Genomic DNA, 16,224 nt, shown 5'->3' with positions numbered 1-16,224 from the left:
AAGCGGAGAATGAGGCCAGTGTTTCTGCTGGTTTTATTTATTAAATTTGTGTCTTTTCAGCCTCTGGCATAATATGGCCATACAGTCCCTCTTTTTAACCAGCCAGTCTGGTTACCAAGCCAGACCGGTTACCAAGCCAGACCTGTCTCCAGTAGAAGGGCTTAAGCCCAGCACAGTTCAACTACCATCGGCTGCAGCTTTCCTCTTCATCCTTGTGTCCCTCCACAATTGCACCCAGTCCAGATGTTACCACGATGCAGAAACAGATGGGCTGACACAGGGACATATGACGGACCTCATGGATGGGATATGCGAATAGAGAATGACACCCTCCTCTATAGGATCAAATTGAAGAGCTACGTAAACTTCAATGCTCCCTTCTCAGTCGTCCTGTATCCCAGTTTAATGACACATGGGCAAAATCCCAAATGACTGTTGATCCAGTTAACATGAATATTTGAGGAGAGCCATATGTTCATTAAATGGAAACTCCATAATAAACAAATAAATAACAAAACCAAAAGGGATTAAACAGTATTAATAGTATATCTATGGATCGTCTACAGGCAGTTGAATGATTTTGTGGGTAATCTGATTTAAGGAGAATTGGATTTTCAATTGCTATTCCAGAATGCAACTCCTTATCCCACTAAAATATTTATAGATTTAGCTTCTCACTAGAAACTCTTAAAACATTTTTCCATACAGAAAACTTTAAATGGCAAAATTGTTAAAATGAGGTGTTATGTTTAATCATTTTGGGCTCATAGTCCCTAACTCCTTGATTTTCCAGTATATACTCAACATCTCTTCTACCATGGTTTGTCTTATTTCTTGTATATACTTTTAACAATGACTATTATGAAAGCTTTGTGAAGAAATATAATGGAAGAGTGTATGCTTAACATAGCACAAGATTGAAAGAAAAGCACACAAACATGTGTCTGGGAGTTTATTCATGTGTAGTGTGACAAAGTGTTTTTAGTTCAGTGGCACAGAGTTAGCTCATGGGAAGAGGGAAGCAGTGCCATTGCACTGCCTCTTCTGGAACAGTGACAGGCTTGGGGCCATGGGAACCTGTTCCAGTGCTCCACCACTCTCCAGGTCAAGAACTTTTTCCTCATGTCCAACCTCAATGAGGGGTCTCAGAGGACACCCACCCCAGCAGCCCACCGAGCCCCAGCAGCCCACAGAGCCACTTCCCCCACCAGCCCCTGCCCAGCCGTTACTGAGGCTCCACCCCTTGCCCTGTGACAACGACCCATCACCCTAAAGCTCCACTCCTGGCCCCTGACCACGCCCCACTGCCCTGAAGCTCCGCCCCCGGCTCTGGGACCACACCCCACCGCCCTCAGGCTCTGCCCCTGGGCTCCCTGCATTTGGCCTCTGAGCCGTTCTGGATCTCCAAGCTCTGCGGGGTTCCGGAGCACCGGCGGGATCCCGTCCTCAGCAATAAACACCGGGGAGAAGCTGGGAATTGTCCCGCTCAGAGCTGGAGGTGGAGGGAATAGCTCTGAGAGGCTGCGGGAAACACATCCCACCTCTGTTTTCCTTTTCTTCCTTTTATTCCCTTCATCCCTGCTTTGAATTTTTGACAATTTCAGACTTTTACTTTTTTTTTTTAATCTTATTTTAAGTTTCTTTAATAATGTAATGTGTTTTGGATCCTTTTAGTTGGAAGTATGTCATAACTCTGTCACCAGTCTCTCTTTTTATTTACCTGTAAAGCAATATTTTCCTTTCCCTTCTTCCAGAAGTCATAAAACAGTTGCAGTTTAATCAAAAATAAACTTCTAGTGCCTACGACAGGTCTTCCTGATATACTGACAGTTATGTCTCACAGACATCCTCTCTGAGCAGGCTTTGCTTTACATCAACCCGTGGCACACTGGATGGCAACAACAAACACTCATTTCTTCACATGTTCTTGGGACAGGTGTTCATGGAAAGGAAACCCCTGTAGTTAAGAAACTGCATCAAATCAGAGAACAGCCAAGTGAATGGAAAATAACCTTAGATCTGCTTTATCTTCGCTGCAAACCAAGTCAACATAGGACTGGTGTCAGTAGCCCATGTCTATTACCAAATGAGAGACAGCATTGTATGTGAAAGGGCTCGCCTGTCCTACACAAATGCTCTTTTCTCATTTCATTCACTATTATTTTTCCATTCACTCCCTGATGAAAAACTGTGCAAACATACTCACTTTAGAGACAGATTTAAGAGTAAGAAAGGCCAAGGCTCCCTCTGTCTGCTTTTACAGTAAGATGCATCCTGGACTCTATGACATCTTAGGGGGACGTTGCCCCAGCTTTTCATGCTCAGAACAGATCTGTTCACATCACCCAGGTATATTTAGGGCAAGCAGCTGCCCAACAACATCAAAGAAATTTCTCAGGATTTGGTGGAAGTTAAACCATGTGCAGACTGCCACACTAGGCCCTGTGAACCCTTGTCTTCATGGCTCATTTTAAATTCCCTTTATGCATAAATTTTTTAATGAGATTGTTATAAATCCTAGAAAATTAATCTATACTTGATTAATTCTTTCATCTCTACTTGAGGCATTAGTTACTTCAGTCCCTCTCTTCTGTGTCAATTATCACATACATTGTCATTTTGGCTACCCACAAAGGAGCCTTAGCAGCTTTGTGATGCTTGCCTTCTCAGTTCTCAAATATAGCGAAGACAGTTCCCAAATCTTCTCCTTTTTTTTCCTTCTTATGTGATATGTATTTGCATCAGAACAGCCTGCTCTCCTTAAGAGGTTCAACTGCACAGACAGGTATAAATTGTTAACAGACAATGAACAAAAATGTTTAAAAAACAGTCTATCTCTGCTCAATCAGGTTCTTGATCTGCTCTGGACTCAGAACACTGCACATGAGTGCTCAATGACATAACATGTATGTAACAAAGTCCAAATGTAGCTGAGTCTACAAAGATTAGTTGTAGTGCAGGTGTTCCAGTGGTCAGGGAAGAAACAACTTGTTTTTATAGCCACACTCCAGTAAAGTTTATGCAGCACTGTGGAAAAATTATAGTTTACTGTAGCTGCACTGTGGCTATAAAAATAACGGGGGTTTTGGATGTTTGAAATCCTTTTCTACTGTGCTACATAATTTCTTTGGGGAGCAACAAATTAGATATCTTTTGGGAATCTCTCCTGCCCAACACCATCTCAGTTAAAAACCAAAAAAAAAAAAAAAAAAAAAAACAAACAAAAAAAACCAACTTGCAGATTTCCAAATAAATCAACAAATAAATAACGACTTGTACACAAAACACAAGAATAACCTCTTAATCGACAGCTCGGCATGTGCTAACAATGGTTTCTGGTAGACTGGTACTCTGGTTCTCTGTGAGAACAGGGCCTGGTGTGAGATAGATCTTTATTGCTACTGCTATCCAGATCAAATCTAGTCAAGGTGTGCCCACCCCTTGCCAAAGCTTTACTCACTGTACAAATACCTTAAGACAAAAGAAACACACTGCATTTCCAGGGACTGGGGAAAATAAATCCCTACCAAGACTGGTACAGGACTTGCTATGTGGAGAACTGGGGTTCATCCCTCTGACCCCCATAGCACCTGCTGCTTTCAGGAGCTGAGATGGTCTACAGTGTGTTGCTTCCAGAAATCTCCCTCAATTAATCCTACCTGTAGCTTTATGGTACATGTCAGTCAGACTTAGCCAAACACATGTTCTCAAGACTTGCCCAGCAATAATTTCATAAGCTGCAGATGTCAAGAACCAAGACAAAATAATACAGCACACACCAGATTAAATGTGGTTAACAAGTTGCTTTTAGTTTATTATTTTAGTTTATTTTATTTTAGTTTATTAATTTTGCCCATATACATAGCTGGTTTTGGAAACACCACGTGAAAGAGTCATGACAAGAGTATAACAAAATGGTACTGGAAAACATCTCAATATGCAATGTGCCAGTGTACCTACTGTGTTTTATACATACTTTACATTGAAAACCAAAAACCCACAGTTTTCAGAGGAAGTTCATGTTTTATTTTGAACTGGCAAATTTAGTTTATTAATATGTAAAAAAATAAATCTACAACAGCAACAGTGCAAACACTTCAGAAACTTGCATGGCATACAGAACACAAATGAATAAAAATTATTATACAAAGGGCCCAATGTTTCCTAGGGTATTGGCTGTGACATGTACAACAAACAACAGGGTGAGGAATAAACTGCAACATAAACAAGAAGATGAGCTACATATTACTGGTTCTGTCTTGTACGGTCTCTCTATTTCAGGGGGTAAAGCTGTCATGCCTTGGATCTGCAATTAAAATAATAAAAAATGATCAGAGTTTTGTCACATAAGATTAGAAATTTGTATTTTGCTCTCTAACTAGTTCGCAGCTTGCATAAGAATCTATTGTTAGTTTTGTACTGGGGTTGTGACTTTTACTGTGGAGAAATCAAGCTCAGTAAAAATATTAATATATTGCACAACATATGATCAGCCAGCATGAACATCCGTTGTTCTCAGCTTGGAACAGCTGGACACATTGGCATCCTCTCCAGGAAAGCAAGGTTAGGCTTTTGTTGGTTGATTTGTACCACCTTATTTTGCTTTGTGGGATTGTCTGGTTGGTTTGTTGTTTGTTTGTTTGTTTTGTGTGTGTGTTTTTTCCTTTTTTTTTTTTTTTCCCATCCTTCTGGCAGATAAAAATAGAGGGTTACAGGGTTATGATTCCATAGAGGTATTAGATGCTGTTTGAACATATTTATTTGTACATAAAAAGCTTACAGTTGCCTGTACAAGGCAGCTAATTGTGCATACATTATTTCATGGAATCACAGGATGCTTGAGGTTGGAAGGGATCTCTGGAGGGCATCGAGACTGAAAGCGCTGGGTCTGTTCAGCCTGGAGAAGGGAAGGCTAAGAGGGGATCAGACTCCTTTCAGTGATGCCCAACGGTAGGATAAGGAACAACAGGCACAGATAGGAGGTTCCATCTGAGTATGAGAAACTTCTTTACTTTGAGGGTGACAGAGCGCTGGAACAGGCTGCCCAGAGAGGCTGTGGAGTCTTCTTCTATGGACACATTCAAAACCCAGCTGCACACATTCCTGTGCAATCTGCTCTGGTGAACTTGCTTTAGCAGGTGGGTTGGACTAGATATCTACAGAGGTCCCTTCCAACCCCAACCATTCTGTGATTCTGTGGTCTGCTCCAATGTCCCTGCTCAAGCAAGGTCACCTACAGGATTGTAATATTAATCTATGTTGAGCATTTTCACATTTTCCTTAGAACTTAGTGCAATTGTTATGGTGTTGGACATAACTACCTGCCTGTCATGGTTTTGACATGAAATTAGACAGCTTTGGGTACACTGGTTGGCTATGCTTTTTCTGAATGTATTCCCTACATATTAAAGAAAAGAATCTCTGCAAAAGGCAAGCTCCTGGGCACGAGTATCTTTGAAAGTTTGAATGACGACCTGCACAGCATGTGTTTGCTTTGGGTTTTTTCCATGTTGCAGTTATGCTGCACTGCAGGAAAAATCTAAATATTGAATTAATATTAGCAAACACAACACAAAGCTAAAACTGACCAAAGCACCATTGCTACAGAAGGATGAAGATATTTTCAGCTCACTTTGTTTGCTTCAGGTTTTTTTTTTTTTTTCTTGTAACAACTCACTGATTGTTTGGCCATTCAGGTTAAATCTGTTCTTGATTTTGATGAGGATGGCCAATTTAACATAACATCACTAATAAGAGAAGGGAAAGGAAAGAGTCCTAATTTTAGTTTTGATGAATATGCCCTAGTCATTTAAAATAGGAAACCATGATTAAAAAGGAGAATTAAGCATTCCCAGTTCCAGTGACCTCACCCTTTGACAAAGTATTGTTCCTTCATCCTGTAAAATAAAGGTGAACAGCATTTTCCAGAAATCATACCACTAAAAATAAATAAAATAAAATAAAATAAAATAAAATAAAATAAAATAAAATAAAATAAAATAAAATAAAATAAAATAAAATAAAATAAAACAAAACAAAATAAAATAGGAAGCGTATCCTTTCTTGGTAGAATTTCTCTGTGCTTTTCATCATCTTAACTTGTCCTCTGACAAATAATCAGTGAAAGAGTGTCTGCGCAGCTGCTACTGGCCAGCAGTTGCAAACAACAAGAAGTTTAACCAAAACTGGTGAATAGTCGTATGTGCTGTCAATAACTACTTTTCACAGAAGGTCTGCAGTGGGACAAATATTAGAAAAAACAGAACCTTTTGATTGCTTATAGCACACAGTATTTCATTGACATTCTATGGGCAGAACAGTCTGATCGATGTTGGAAATACTCAAGAACATCACCGCAGAAAGGGCAATTTTGCCACCACCTGAAAGCACTGTGCGACCTGCTGCGAGGCAGTCAGGGCTGTTTTGAAGGTTGAGGACAATGAGGGACAATTTCACCAGTAGTATCTCGTATCAGATCTATTAGGCTGGTCTAAAATCACAGTAGGAGAAAAGCCAATACAATGAGCCAATCTCCCCTTCTGAACAGAAAAGCTCAAAAAAGTAAAATGGAATCTTGACTTTGGACTCTGTAAAGGAGTTCAAGGAACAACACATATTTTTCAGCACATCCTTAGGGATGATACTATATGCACTAGTAGTTATTTATAAACATATGGCAAAACTAAAGATGACAACATTTCCCAGCAGTCCTGTTAAAATACCAGTAGACATTTGCAATAAATAATACCTTACTGGGGAATTAATTTTTAACTTACAGTTATTTTCATCAAGAGAATTGGGGAAGGAAAACTATAGAAGATAAAATCTTCCAAAGGTGCACAAAGGAAACGAACAATCTAAATATACTTTTTTTGGCCCGATACTAAAGGCATCTCTAAGACACAAGACCAACCAAAAAAGTAAGAGATACTGGAAGACTACTCCTATAATTTTAGGTAGTTTAGACCAGGAGTGTTAAGCCCATTTTCACGGGGGGGACACATCAGCCTCGCGGTTGCCTTCAAAGGGCAAAAGTCTTAAAATTATATTCAGCCCTTTGAAGGCAATCGTGAGGCTGATGTGCCCCCACTGAAAATGAGCTTGACATTCCTGGTCTAGATGCCTGAGTTAAGAAGTTAAATGCTTGAGGCTTCCTTATGCAGTCAATAAGCTTCCCCTTACAGAGTGACTCGGAGAAGAAACCTATTTAGGGATTTTGAATCACCTATTGCAAGACCCTGACGTAAGTCTCTAACAGAGGCAGCCAAGTGAAAACAGCTTTCTAACTTAGTCACCTAATCTGGACCCATGGTTACTCTCTGATCAGTCCCAGGCACACTGAAAGACTCCATACTCCTATTACTGATCTCAGCTGCTAACCAAAGTTTCAAGTGTGCTATTCTTTTTAAATACTTCTAGAACTTGAGATAGGTGAAAGCACTGATAAAATATTCTCATCCTTTGTTGCTGTATGTAATGCAATATAGCCACCTAAACAGTCTGAAGACATAACCAGGCACTACATTGCTTCATGCACAATGAAGCGCAGCAAACCGCATTTGTTTCATGGCATTGTTGCCTCCTTTTCAACACTTAGACTTACCGACCACTCTGCATTATCTGTTTTTGAACATCTCACGTTCACTGGTAGTTTAAGCACAAGTTCATTATAGGAGAGACCCTCCGATATGGACCATTTGAATTTGTTCATTGCATCCATAAAAGACAGGTTTTTATATTGCTTAGGACTCTTGATAATGAAAGGCCAAGTCCTAAAGAAAAACAAATAATCAGATTTTTAAAAGTAAATAAATACCATCAGGTTGGAAGTGATGAGGAAAACTCAGAAAAACAGATGTACTATTAATACATGTATTATGCCTAACTCACATTGTCAGCTACGTTCCCTGCTACACAGAACTGATGCAGTTTTATTGATTTTAACAGACTTACAAAATTTTGTGAGCAGTTTAATACTTGCTGCCAGATGCTTTTAGAAATGAAGGTCTTTAACTTAAAGAAAAAGAATTGCATTGTTTTGCTCCAATCTACAAAGTGAATACACAGGCAATATAAAACAGATCCTCTGTTGTAACTTCTCAGAAAAGCCCAAAACAAAACAAAAGCCACCCCCTCTACTAGGCTTGGCAGACAGTGTTGTGAAGAAACGTTTGCCATTAGAAAGCTGCTTCCAGATGGCTTTGCCAAGCTCTGGTCTTAACTCAGATAATAGGTGAAAACTCAGCCCAGCAGAGAAGTTGTTCTAACATGTGCTGGTTGGCAGCAGTGCCAAAAGATCAAAGGACAATAACTGGTATTGTGGACATTGTCTTTTGGCACATCCCTACATGCGAGCTGCAAGGGGAATTTTGGCCAGGGGTGGGATAGAGACCTGTTGTGCTGCTGTGAGAGATCTGACTATTTGCCCACGTGTGGGAATCCTCCCATGAAAAACTGGGGCAAATCCCATTCTCCACCAGCCAAAGATGTGGAGAGCAAAGAAATAAGATTTCTTGTCTTTATTTTGGAAGGAAAACTCAAAAATAATAACAAAGGAAAAATAAAAGAATAAAAAGAAAGCTGAAGAAAACCTTTTCCATTTTTCTTGCTTTCTTCTTGCTTGACTCTATTGGGATGAATGGAAACAAAATGGTGAATGGCTCAAGTTTTTAAAAACAGAAAGTCTAATACAGCTAGTGGAAGAAAGAAAGTAGGTAAAACTTCATCTAAGTAAATTAATTAATACTTTGGTGGCAGCATGAATTATCTTTTCAAAGCACTTTAGACAGATCTGTGTTATCTTTCAGGAGGCTGTCTCCCATTTGCTTTGGGTAAAGTTCTGCCTATGTCCAGGTTCTGCTCTACTCAACATCTAGGCATAGGGAACATAATTTTAATCAAGCGCCTATTTTACACTGTTGTGGCCCAATCACTTTCATCTCAGGTCCTCATGATTTATACCACTCTCTGTGCCACCAGACTGAGGGAAAAACAGAGTTTTAAAGTGCGCCACGGTGCCTTGATCCTGCTGCCAGTTTGCCTTCATGTGTAAGTCAAGAGAGACCATAGAGAAGTCAGTGAAGCAATTCCAGTGTAAGACTGACACAAGAGAGATGGATATCAGGTCACATATCCTTAGGCTGACAGAGTTTAATGAAACAAGAATTGTGGATTAGGTCATAAATACTAGAGGCATTAATAATCTCTTCTTCTAATTACTATTCCATTTGCAGCAGACAGTCTGCATACTTACTCTATTCAAAACATCTTTATTTCCCCAGGCCACATGCACATTTTTTCCTTAAGTACAGTTATCATGAATGAACACTCAAGAGAGCATACATTTGTTAGAATATTTTCTTTCTAAGCTCAGAAAGACTTTTTTAGCTAGGACTAATTTAGAAACTGTGTTCTCCCTGTGTTAAAAGAGATTGTAAATAGACATAGTGTGGAAAATGAAGTAGCCTGATTGTATTGTGACTTTCTTTGAACTCTTCTGTGTTGGATATACCAGTAAGCCTGTACACCAAATGACTTTGAAACAAAAGTTTTATATGTTTTTTTTTAAGATAAAATATATAAGGAAAGAAAACTTTTTAAAAGTATATGTCACTACACACTATTAGTCTACCAATTTTATTTTAAAAACTTACTATTACTTTGTTCAGTTCAACTAACAACGCAAATGCAATTCACCTTTCACCACTAATAGTGCATTCCACTTTCTATTGTTTGATTTTTTTTCTGCATTGTATTCATTGTGGGAACTTTCCTCTTCAGACAATTCTCACTCTGTTTACAGTCACTTCCACTGCTGATCTGCTGTTGAGATGCTTTAATTTTAAGCACTGGAGGGAACACTTAAAACCTGAAATATGCTATTTATTGGGTTTTATATATTCACACACATGTACTTGTCTCATCTGGCTTCCTCTGAACTCCTACCAAAATTTAGATTTTATATGAGATTCTGGAAATTGCTCTTAGTGAGCAATATCCTTGTGCAGGTCATCCCACTGACATTAAAGGGCAGAAAAGCCAGATCCAACAACACATTGGGAAACATTTTGTTCTTGCTGAGTACTCTCATGATGAAAGACAGCAAGACTTCCACTGACTTACTGAAGAAATTGTAACACCTTGTTTAAAACTCACCAGCCTGTGGTTTACCCCAGTGGCCAGATGCCAGGTGAATTGCATGGACCTTCATGGTGGTTATTATAGATCCTGAGTTGCCTAAATGGTAACAGCCCCCGCCCCCCATGATTCACAGAGAGGATACTTAATATTTGTGGAGCACTGAAGCAGAGAGATCTTACAACAAAATTATATTACCCCTTTTGAGCTGAGCAGCTGGTCAATATTCAGATTCTTGTGGGTTATTTTTATTAGGAAGAAAAATTAATGAATGAACTAGGATTTTTTCTTTCTGACATGGATTTACATCTGAAAAAATGTGCAGTGTCCTGCTTCCCTGAACAGCAGGAGCCTAAGACTCAGGAGACAGAGTCTTTGCACAGAATTGCAAGCCCCTACAGCCAGTAGTTCACCTAAATAGCTCTTTTCTTCCTCTTGGCTGGATTCCTACCACTGCTTCTGTGTTTTTCTCTCCACTTACCTTGCATACCATCCTCTGAGGATGACGGAGCCTCTGATGGAGGCTTCCAAAGCCTCCATCCTCTCATTTCTCTCTGTCATGGTGATTATCTACCATTTATCTTTTACTATGAACAATTTGATGTTCTCTCAATTTCCTTTCTAACTTATGAATTCTTCCTCTTCTGTGCATTTTTGTCAGTGTCACCAAGACAGTGTTAAGTTCTATGTATGAGCAACAGTTCTACTGTCTGGTTGCCCCTATTGACTTCAGCTGAATTACTCACAACAAATTTACCCAGGGTAATTTGATACCCATGCTCCCAAACTCCTTTTTCAACATCATCTCTATATATGTGAAAAACTTATATGTTTTCATAAATTGATAGATTTGAAATATTGATATGACATTGATACATAGTCTTTTTACAGATGGTTGTGGTGGAAAAAAAACCTTCTGTGAGTAATATTATTTCTTTAACAGAAGAAACTGGTTTGGTTTGGTTATTTTGTTTGTTTGTTTGGGGTTTTGTGTTTGTTTTGTTTTGTTTTTTCTTTAAATAAAGGCAAAATAATTTGGCAGGAGAAATAAGTAGCAGCACAGTATATTGATGAAAAAGAAGCAGCATGGGTGACCCTGCAATGTGTTATACTCTTAGAAAGAAATAAAGGTCATATAAAAATGACTCTGGAATCCCACAGACAGAAACAAAGCTACTACACATATCCATACACATATTACTTGCCTGACTGGTCTATAGATTTCCTTAACACCAATGAATTGGAGCTGTTCCATTATATCTGGAATACTTGCACATCGAGTGAGGTTGATTCTTGGGTAATAGAGCAGATATGACAAGCACATTTCATTCCTGGTGCTCAGACCACCCTGAAAATGGAATTTTTCTTTTAATCAAGATAGCATTGGAATCCCACAGATAAAAACACTGATTAGCATTTATATGCTAATGAAACGTGTATGAGGAGGCCCAATTAAACAGGTTTATTTTGCACATTAGATTATCAAGTAGTAAGCAGGTTTTATATAATTCATTACAAAATACTCCCAAGTAGCTCCCAAGCTTAAAAGATGTCAAAAAGAACAACTATCAATAAAATAAGACTCCTATTATGTTGAAGAGTACTATCTGAGAAGTTCAGGTTTATTTTCAGCTGTTTCCAAGGTACTTATATCTACCATGTTTCAGAAAAAAAGGGCTTGAAAATGGAGCAGATATAGAAAAAATCTGGTAGGGTAATTAGTCTGTGTAATAAGACATTAAATGAGCTTTGTCTAGTAAAATGGAGGCTGGAATGGAATATGTATCTATATATACTCTCCTTGTATGTGCATATGCAGATACAGAGTAAGAAAGAAAACAGTGATTTAAGTTAACAGATAATGCTTACTCAAGAACAAATGAGCACTAACTATAAAATAATTAGAGTAAGATTTTTAGCTAGCTGTGGAAACAGACTCTTGAACAGTCTTCTATTGAGAGCCATGGGCAAAGGACTAATTTAAAATTAATCTTGACAAATATGGACAAGATTATGAGCTGCATGTTCCTAAATCCTTTGTGGGAACAGTTCCACAAAACTCACAGAACCACAGGAACAAGAATGGAGAAGACAAAATACACAAACCAACAGCCAAGGGCTAGTGTGGTCACCACAATGGAAAATATGACAAAAACTCAAAAGCCTTCATTCTCACTCTTTTGCTTTTGTTTATATCCTTACATGCAAGCCATGATTCAGGGAGAGGTATCCCTGTGTTCTTTGGATGCTAGGACTAGGTCTTCCTTGCTGAATAGAAACCCCTCCAGTCCCACCTCCCACAAGTATGGAGAAGAGGAGACTAAGATGAGACCTTATCGTGGTCTACGGCTTCCTCACAAGGGAAGGAGGAAGGGCAGGTGCCAAACTCTTCTCTTTAGCGACCAATGACAGAACCTGAGGGAATGTCAGGAAGATGTGCCGGGGGAGGTTTATTTTGGACATTAGGAAAAAGTTCTTCACCCAGAGGGTGGTGGAGCACTGTAACAGGCTCCCCAGGGAGATGTCACAGACCCAAGCCTGACAATGGTAAAGAAGAGACTGGACAACACCCTCAGACACATGGTGTGAAGTGTGGGTTTGTCATATGCAGGGACAGGAGTTGAACTCGATGATCCTTGTGGGTCCCTTCAAACTTGGGATATTCTATGATAGGTCTGGATTCAGCACCTTCTGAGGAACCTGGTGAAGGCCTGGTGCTGGCAGCTACCTCCCTCCCGTAAACATGGTGGGTCTGGCCTCACTCTCTGGTTTTGCAGCCAGCTGGCACAGTCCAGCTCATGTCCCAACAATCAAATTTGCTTCATCTCCAAAACCAAGTGGCCAAATCACATGTACCTGGTCTCTGCCACCCATAAAAGCTGCATCTGGGAGACTGTGCACTGCCACATGCTAAACCTTAGCCAGACCCCTTGAGCTTGAAGGAGATGCTCACCCCCTGGCCATGGAGCTGCGGCACAGTTGCTCCTTGTGCCTCAGCTGCAAGAGCACGAGGGTACTGAACAGGCTCCTCCTGCCCTGGGGGCAGCAACTGTCCAGGAGGGTCCCTGCTGCTGGAAAACCCATCACAAGAGAAAGGTAACTCACAGAGGCTGACTGTGCCCAGCCTCCTCCTCCCAGCCCAAATGACCTGCATTCTGCCTGCATTCTACATTAAGGCACATAAGTAAGCAGTCCCATCCTGGTCATGACATCAGCAAAAATCGATATGTAAGAACCAGCAACAGGAACTTTGGGGGAAAATGCCTAACAAGTTCATAAAAACAATTCATTAGAATATGCAGAATTTGAATGTTAATGCATGTTATAAAGAAAGCACTCCTTACACTAGCAAAGTCTGATCTTTTAAGATCTTTTATGAGTTGGCTTATTTCTATAAACTAGTAATTTGAGTGCCTTATGTAAGAGATCAGATTATGATAATAATAGTCCTGATTACTTTAAAACTTTAGAATCTATGAAAGGAAAGATAAGACATAATTACATGCACAAAGGCATTAGCAAGTAAGCATAGCATTTATGAAAAAGCTTTTAGTCCTTAATATTATCTATGTACGTATTTTGACCCATTAAGACTTTTCTTACCCATGTCATGCGAACTCGGTCCACAGTACTGTAGTGACATTCTGTGATTAAATTATCCCCCTGAAACACAAGATTTAGGAAGTTGACAAGTATGAAGTTTATCAACACCAGCTTCAGGTAAGCACAGGTGACAGCAAGCACTTGAGAAATAAAGATTAGAGCAGTGAATACAACTTTTTGAAAGAGCAAAGTATTAGGTAATTGGCGTAATTAGGCCTTGGCTCTTATCATTCACGTTATCCCAGATCTTCAGGAATGCCCCATGGATTTAAAAGGGGTCTTATTAACAGTCTGGTCTGTTTGTTTAAGACAGCAATGGAAGTGCCCAGTTATAATCCTGTCTTCAGGAAAATTACATATGTAGGTGCTGTATACACATGATAGTAGCTCCAAAAATCATCCAGTGCTACTTTGAATAGCTTTCTTCAGGCTATTTTATCTTGCCAACTTCAACACAACTACTTGCCAAATGAGGAAAAGGAGGTTTTCCACATCACAATAACAACTATTTATCTGCCAAGCCTGGGAGTAGAGGAGTGGCAGGCAAAGACTTAACTACATTGACAGATATGTATGGGAAAGGCTAAATACTTACATTCTCAAGTACATACAAGTAACATTTTGCTGTCTTGACAAACTGATCTACAGTTTGGTAGTAACTTTATTCCCAGTACCTGGTCAAATACAAATCTCAAAATCACCATGATAATCAAGTGGAAGTTTAAAATATTTAAGAGTATAGCCAGACATCAAAATTCTGGTATTATTGGGCAACTTCATATCACAAGGATGACAGAGGTTCATTTTTTTATATCATCCTCTTCCCTTATCACCCACTGTATTAATCTTCCCTGAAAAAAAAACAGATCAACCTTCAAAAATGGAGAATTTCTCCTTCCCTGCAGGCTGTCTCATTGCCAGATCAATGCTAGTGCTAATTATGCTCTGGACTGCTGGAAGAAGGTGCGTCAGCCTCATGTCGGCCAAGTGGAGACAGAGCCTTCTGAAGCAGGGAGTACTGGCACAGCTTTGCTGTTCCCAGCAGGAATATGCTGGTTCCTACCAGAGAGGTCTGTGGTTTACAGACTGGATAACATTCACGAAAAACATTCCTTCTGCGAGATTACATCTTTTGCTTCCAAATTCAGAAGAGAGTTCTAGTACATGAAGAAAACAAACAACCTGGACTCCACGAACCGAAAGAAGGATTCACCCTTGGAAGAGCTGGCAGAAGGAAACAATAACAAGAACTTCTATAAAAATTTTTAATCCTATTAGGTAATCGATTAGACTGTAGTCTGAATTACACCAGAATGATGTATGTAAAGTTGTACTGTTAGTTTTGTTTAAGATTAAACCAACAAAACACAAGAAAAAGGCTCACTTCAGAGAAAGAATTCCAGCTTCTACCTGAGCTGTCTTTTTTTTAAGTTGCTGATACTATCAAATACCTCTTTTAGACTTTCTCCTGTCTACTCCCTTTTGTTCTTGAATTTTAAGAGGCCTTTCTCTATAATCTGCATGGATTTTCCTAAAATATTACAGGCTTTCTCTGCCAACCTGTCATCTTCTGCCAGCCCTCTTCCTAAACCCTTCAACACTTCTTTCCTGGAGGAGGTAACACCAGTTTGTCTTTGAAGTCCCTGTGGAGTACAAGGAGTTGGACTTCAAAGAGTAAATGCTACACCTGAAAGTCCATGTTTTGCTTTAGAAATTAAATTAGAAATCTAGGATTTTCACTTCTTGTCTCTAAAGGACAAATATGAAAGTATCCTGTCATGGGCGAAGAGACATAAGAAATGAAGGGACTTGAAGAGAAGCCTGGAAGTTTAAAACATGGGGCTCCTGATCATACTTGAAGTTCAGTCATTACGCTGATCTTTTCAGCTCCCTTTCCCTTACTGGCTCTAATCATAAACAAAATCCAGTTGTTTGATACTTTGCATCTGACCAGTTCCATTAAGTAACTGGCTTGTTCATATGCATCAGGACAAGCACATCTCCAGCTGCTCTGCAGGCCAGATCTGGAGCACCCAAACTTTGTGGCATTAAACTTTCTGTCCTCAGGCCAAAGCTTCAAAAATAGATGTTGGCTGGAACTAACAAAGCCTGAGTGAATAATTTTTAAATGAGTCACTCATCCAAAAAAATACAGACTCTGTTCATGCAATACCTATGGATAGCTATTGTTTTATAATATAATTGCAGTTGGGATTTTTATAAAAGATGATTTATCACATTATTCTCACAAGCATAGCAGATAGACACAAAATTACATTTCTTCTTCTGAAGGATTTTGTTTACTTGGTGAAACCTCATGTGGAACATGAGCATGGAGTTTTCCTCCCAACAACGAATAAAAATCAGAAACAATCAGAAGGCTTGGCTGATTTGTAGATGTGTTTGCAAGGTTGGATACTTGCTCTGTGCAAATACTCATGATGTGCTACTTGGTTCCAACAGATTCATAAAGCCACACCATTC

General features: G+C 39.4%; 1 protein-coding gene across 1 annotated transcript in view; it reads right to left on the bottom strand.

Moving 5' to 3' along the window:
* Nucleotides 1-3,839: 3,839 nt before the first annotated feature.
* MOXD1 (monooxygenase DBH like 1) overlaps nucleotides 3,840-16,224 on the bottom strand; it is a 51,152-nt gene continuing 38,767 nt past the window's right edge. The window contains exons 9-12 of the mRNA XM_082048444.1: nucleotides 13,741-13,800; nucleotides 11,343-11,485; nucleotides 7,604-7,772; nucleotides 3,840-4,306 (exon numbers count right to left, since the gene is read on the bottom strand). Of these exons, the coding sequence (XP_081904570.1) occupies nucleotides 4,142-4,306; nucleotides 7,604-7,772; nucleotides 11,343-11,485; nucleotides 13,741-13,800 (537 nt within the window). The 3' untranslated portion in view covers nucleotides 3,840-4,141. The remainder of the gene's footprint in view (nucleotides 4,307-7,603; nucleotides 7,773-11,342; nucleotides 11,486-13,740; nucleotides 13,801-16,224) is intronic.

This window comes from Streptopelia decaocto (assembly GCF_964273445.1).
Source record: "Streptopelia decaocto genome assembly, chromosome: 3".
Classification (NCBI taxonomy): Eukaryota; Metazoa; Chordata; class Aves; order Columbiformes; family Columbidae; genus Streptopelia; species Streptopelia decaocto.
This window is presented reverse-complemented; position numbering and strand designations above follow the sequence as displayed.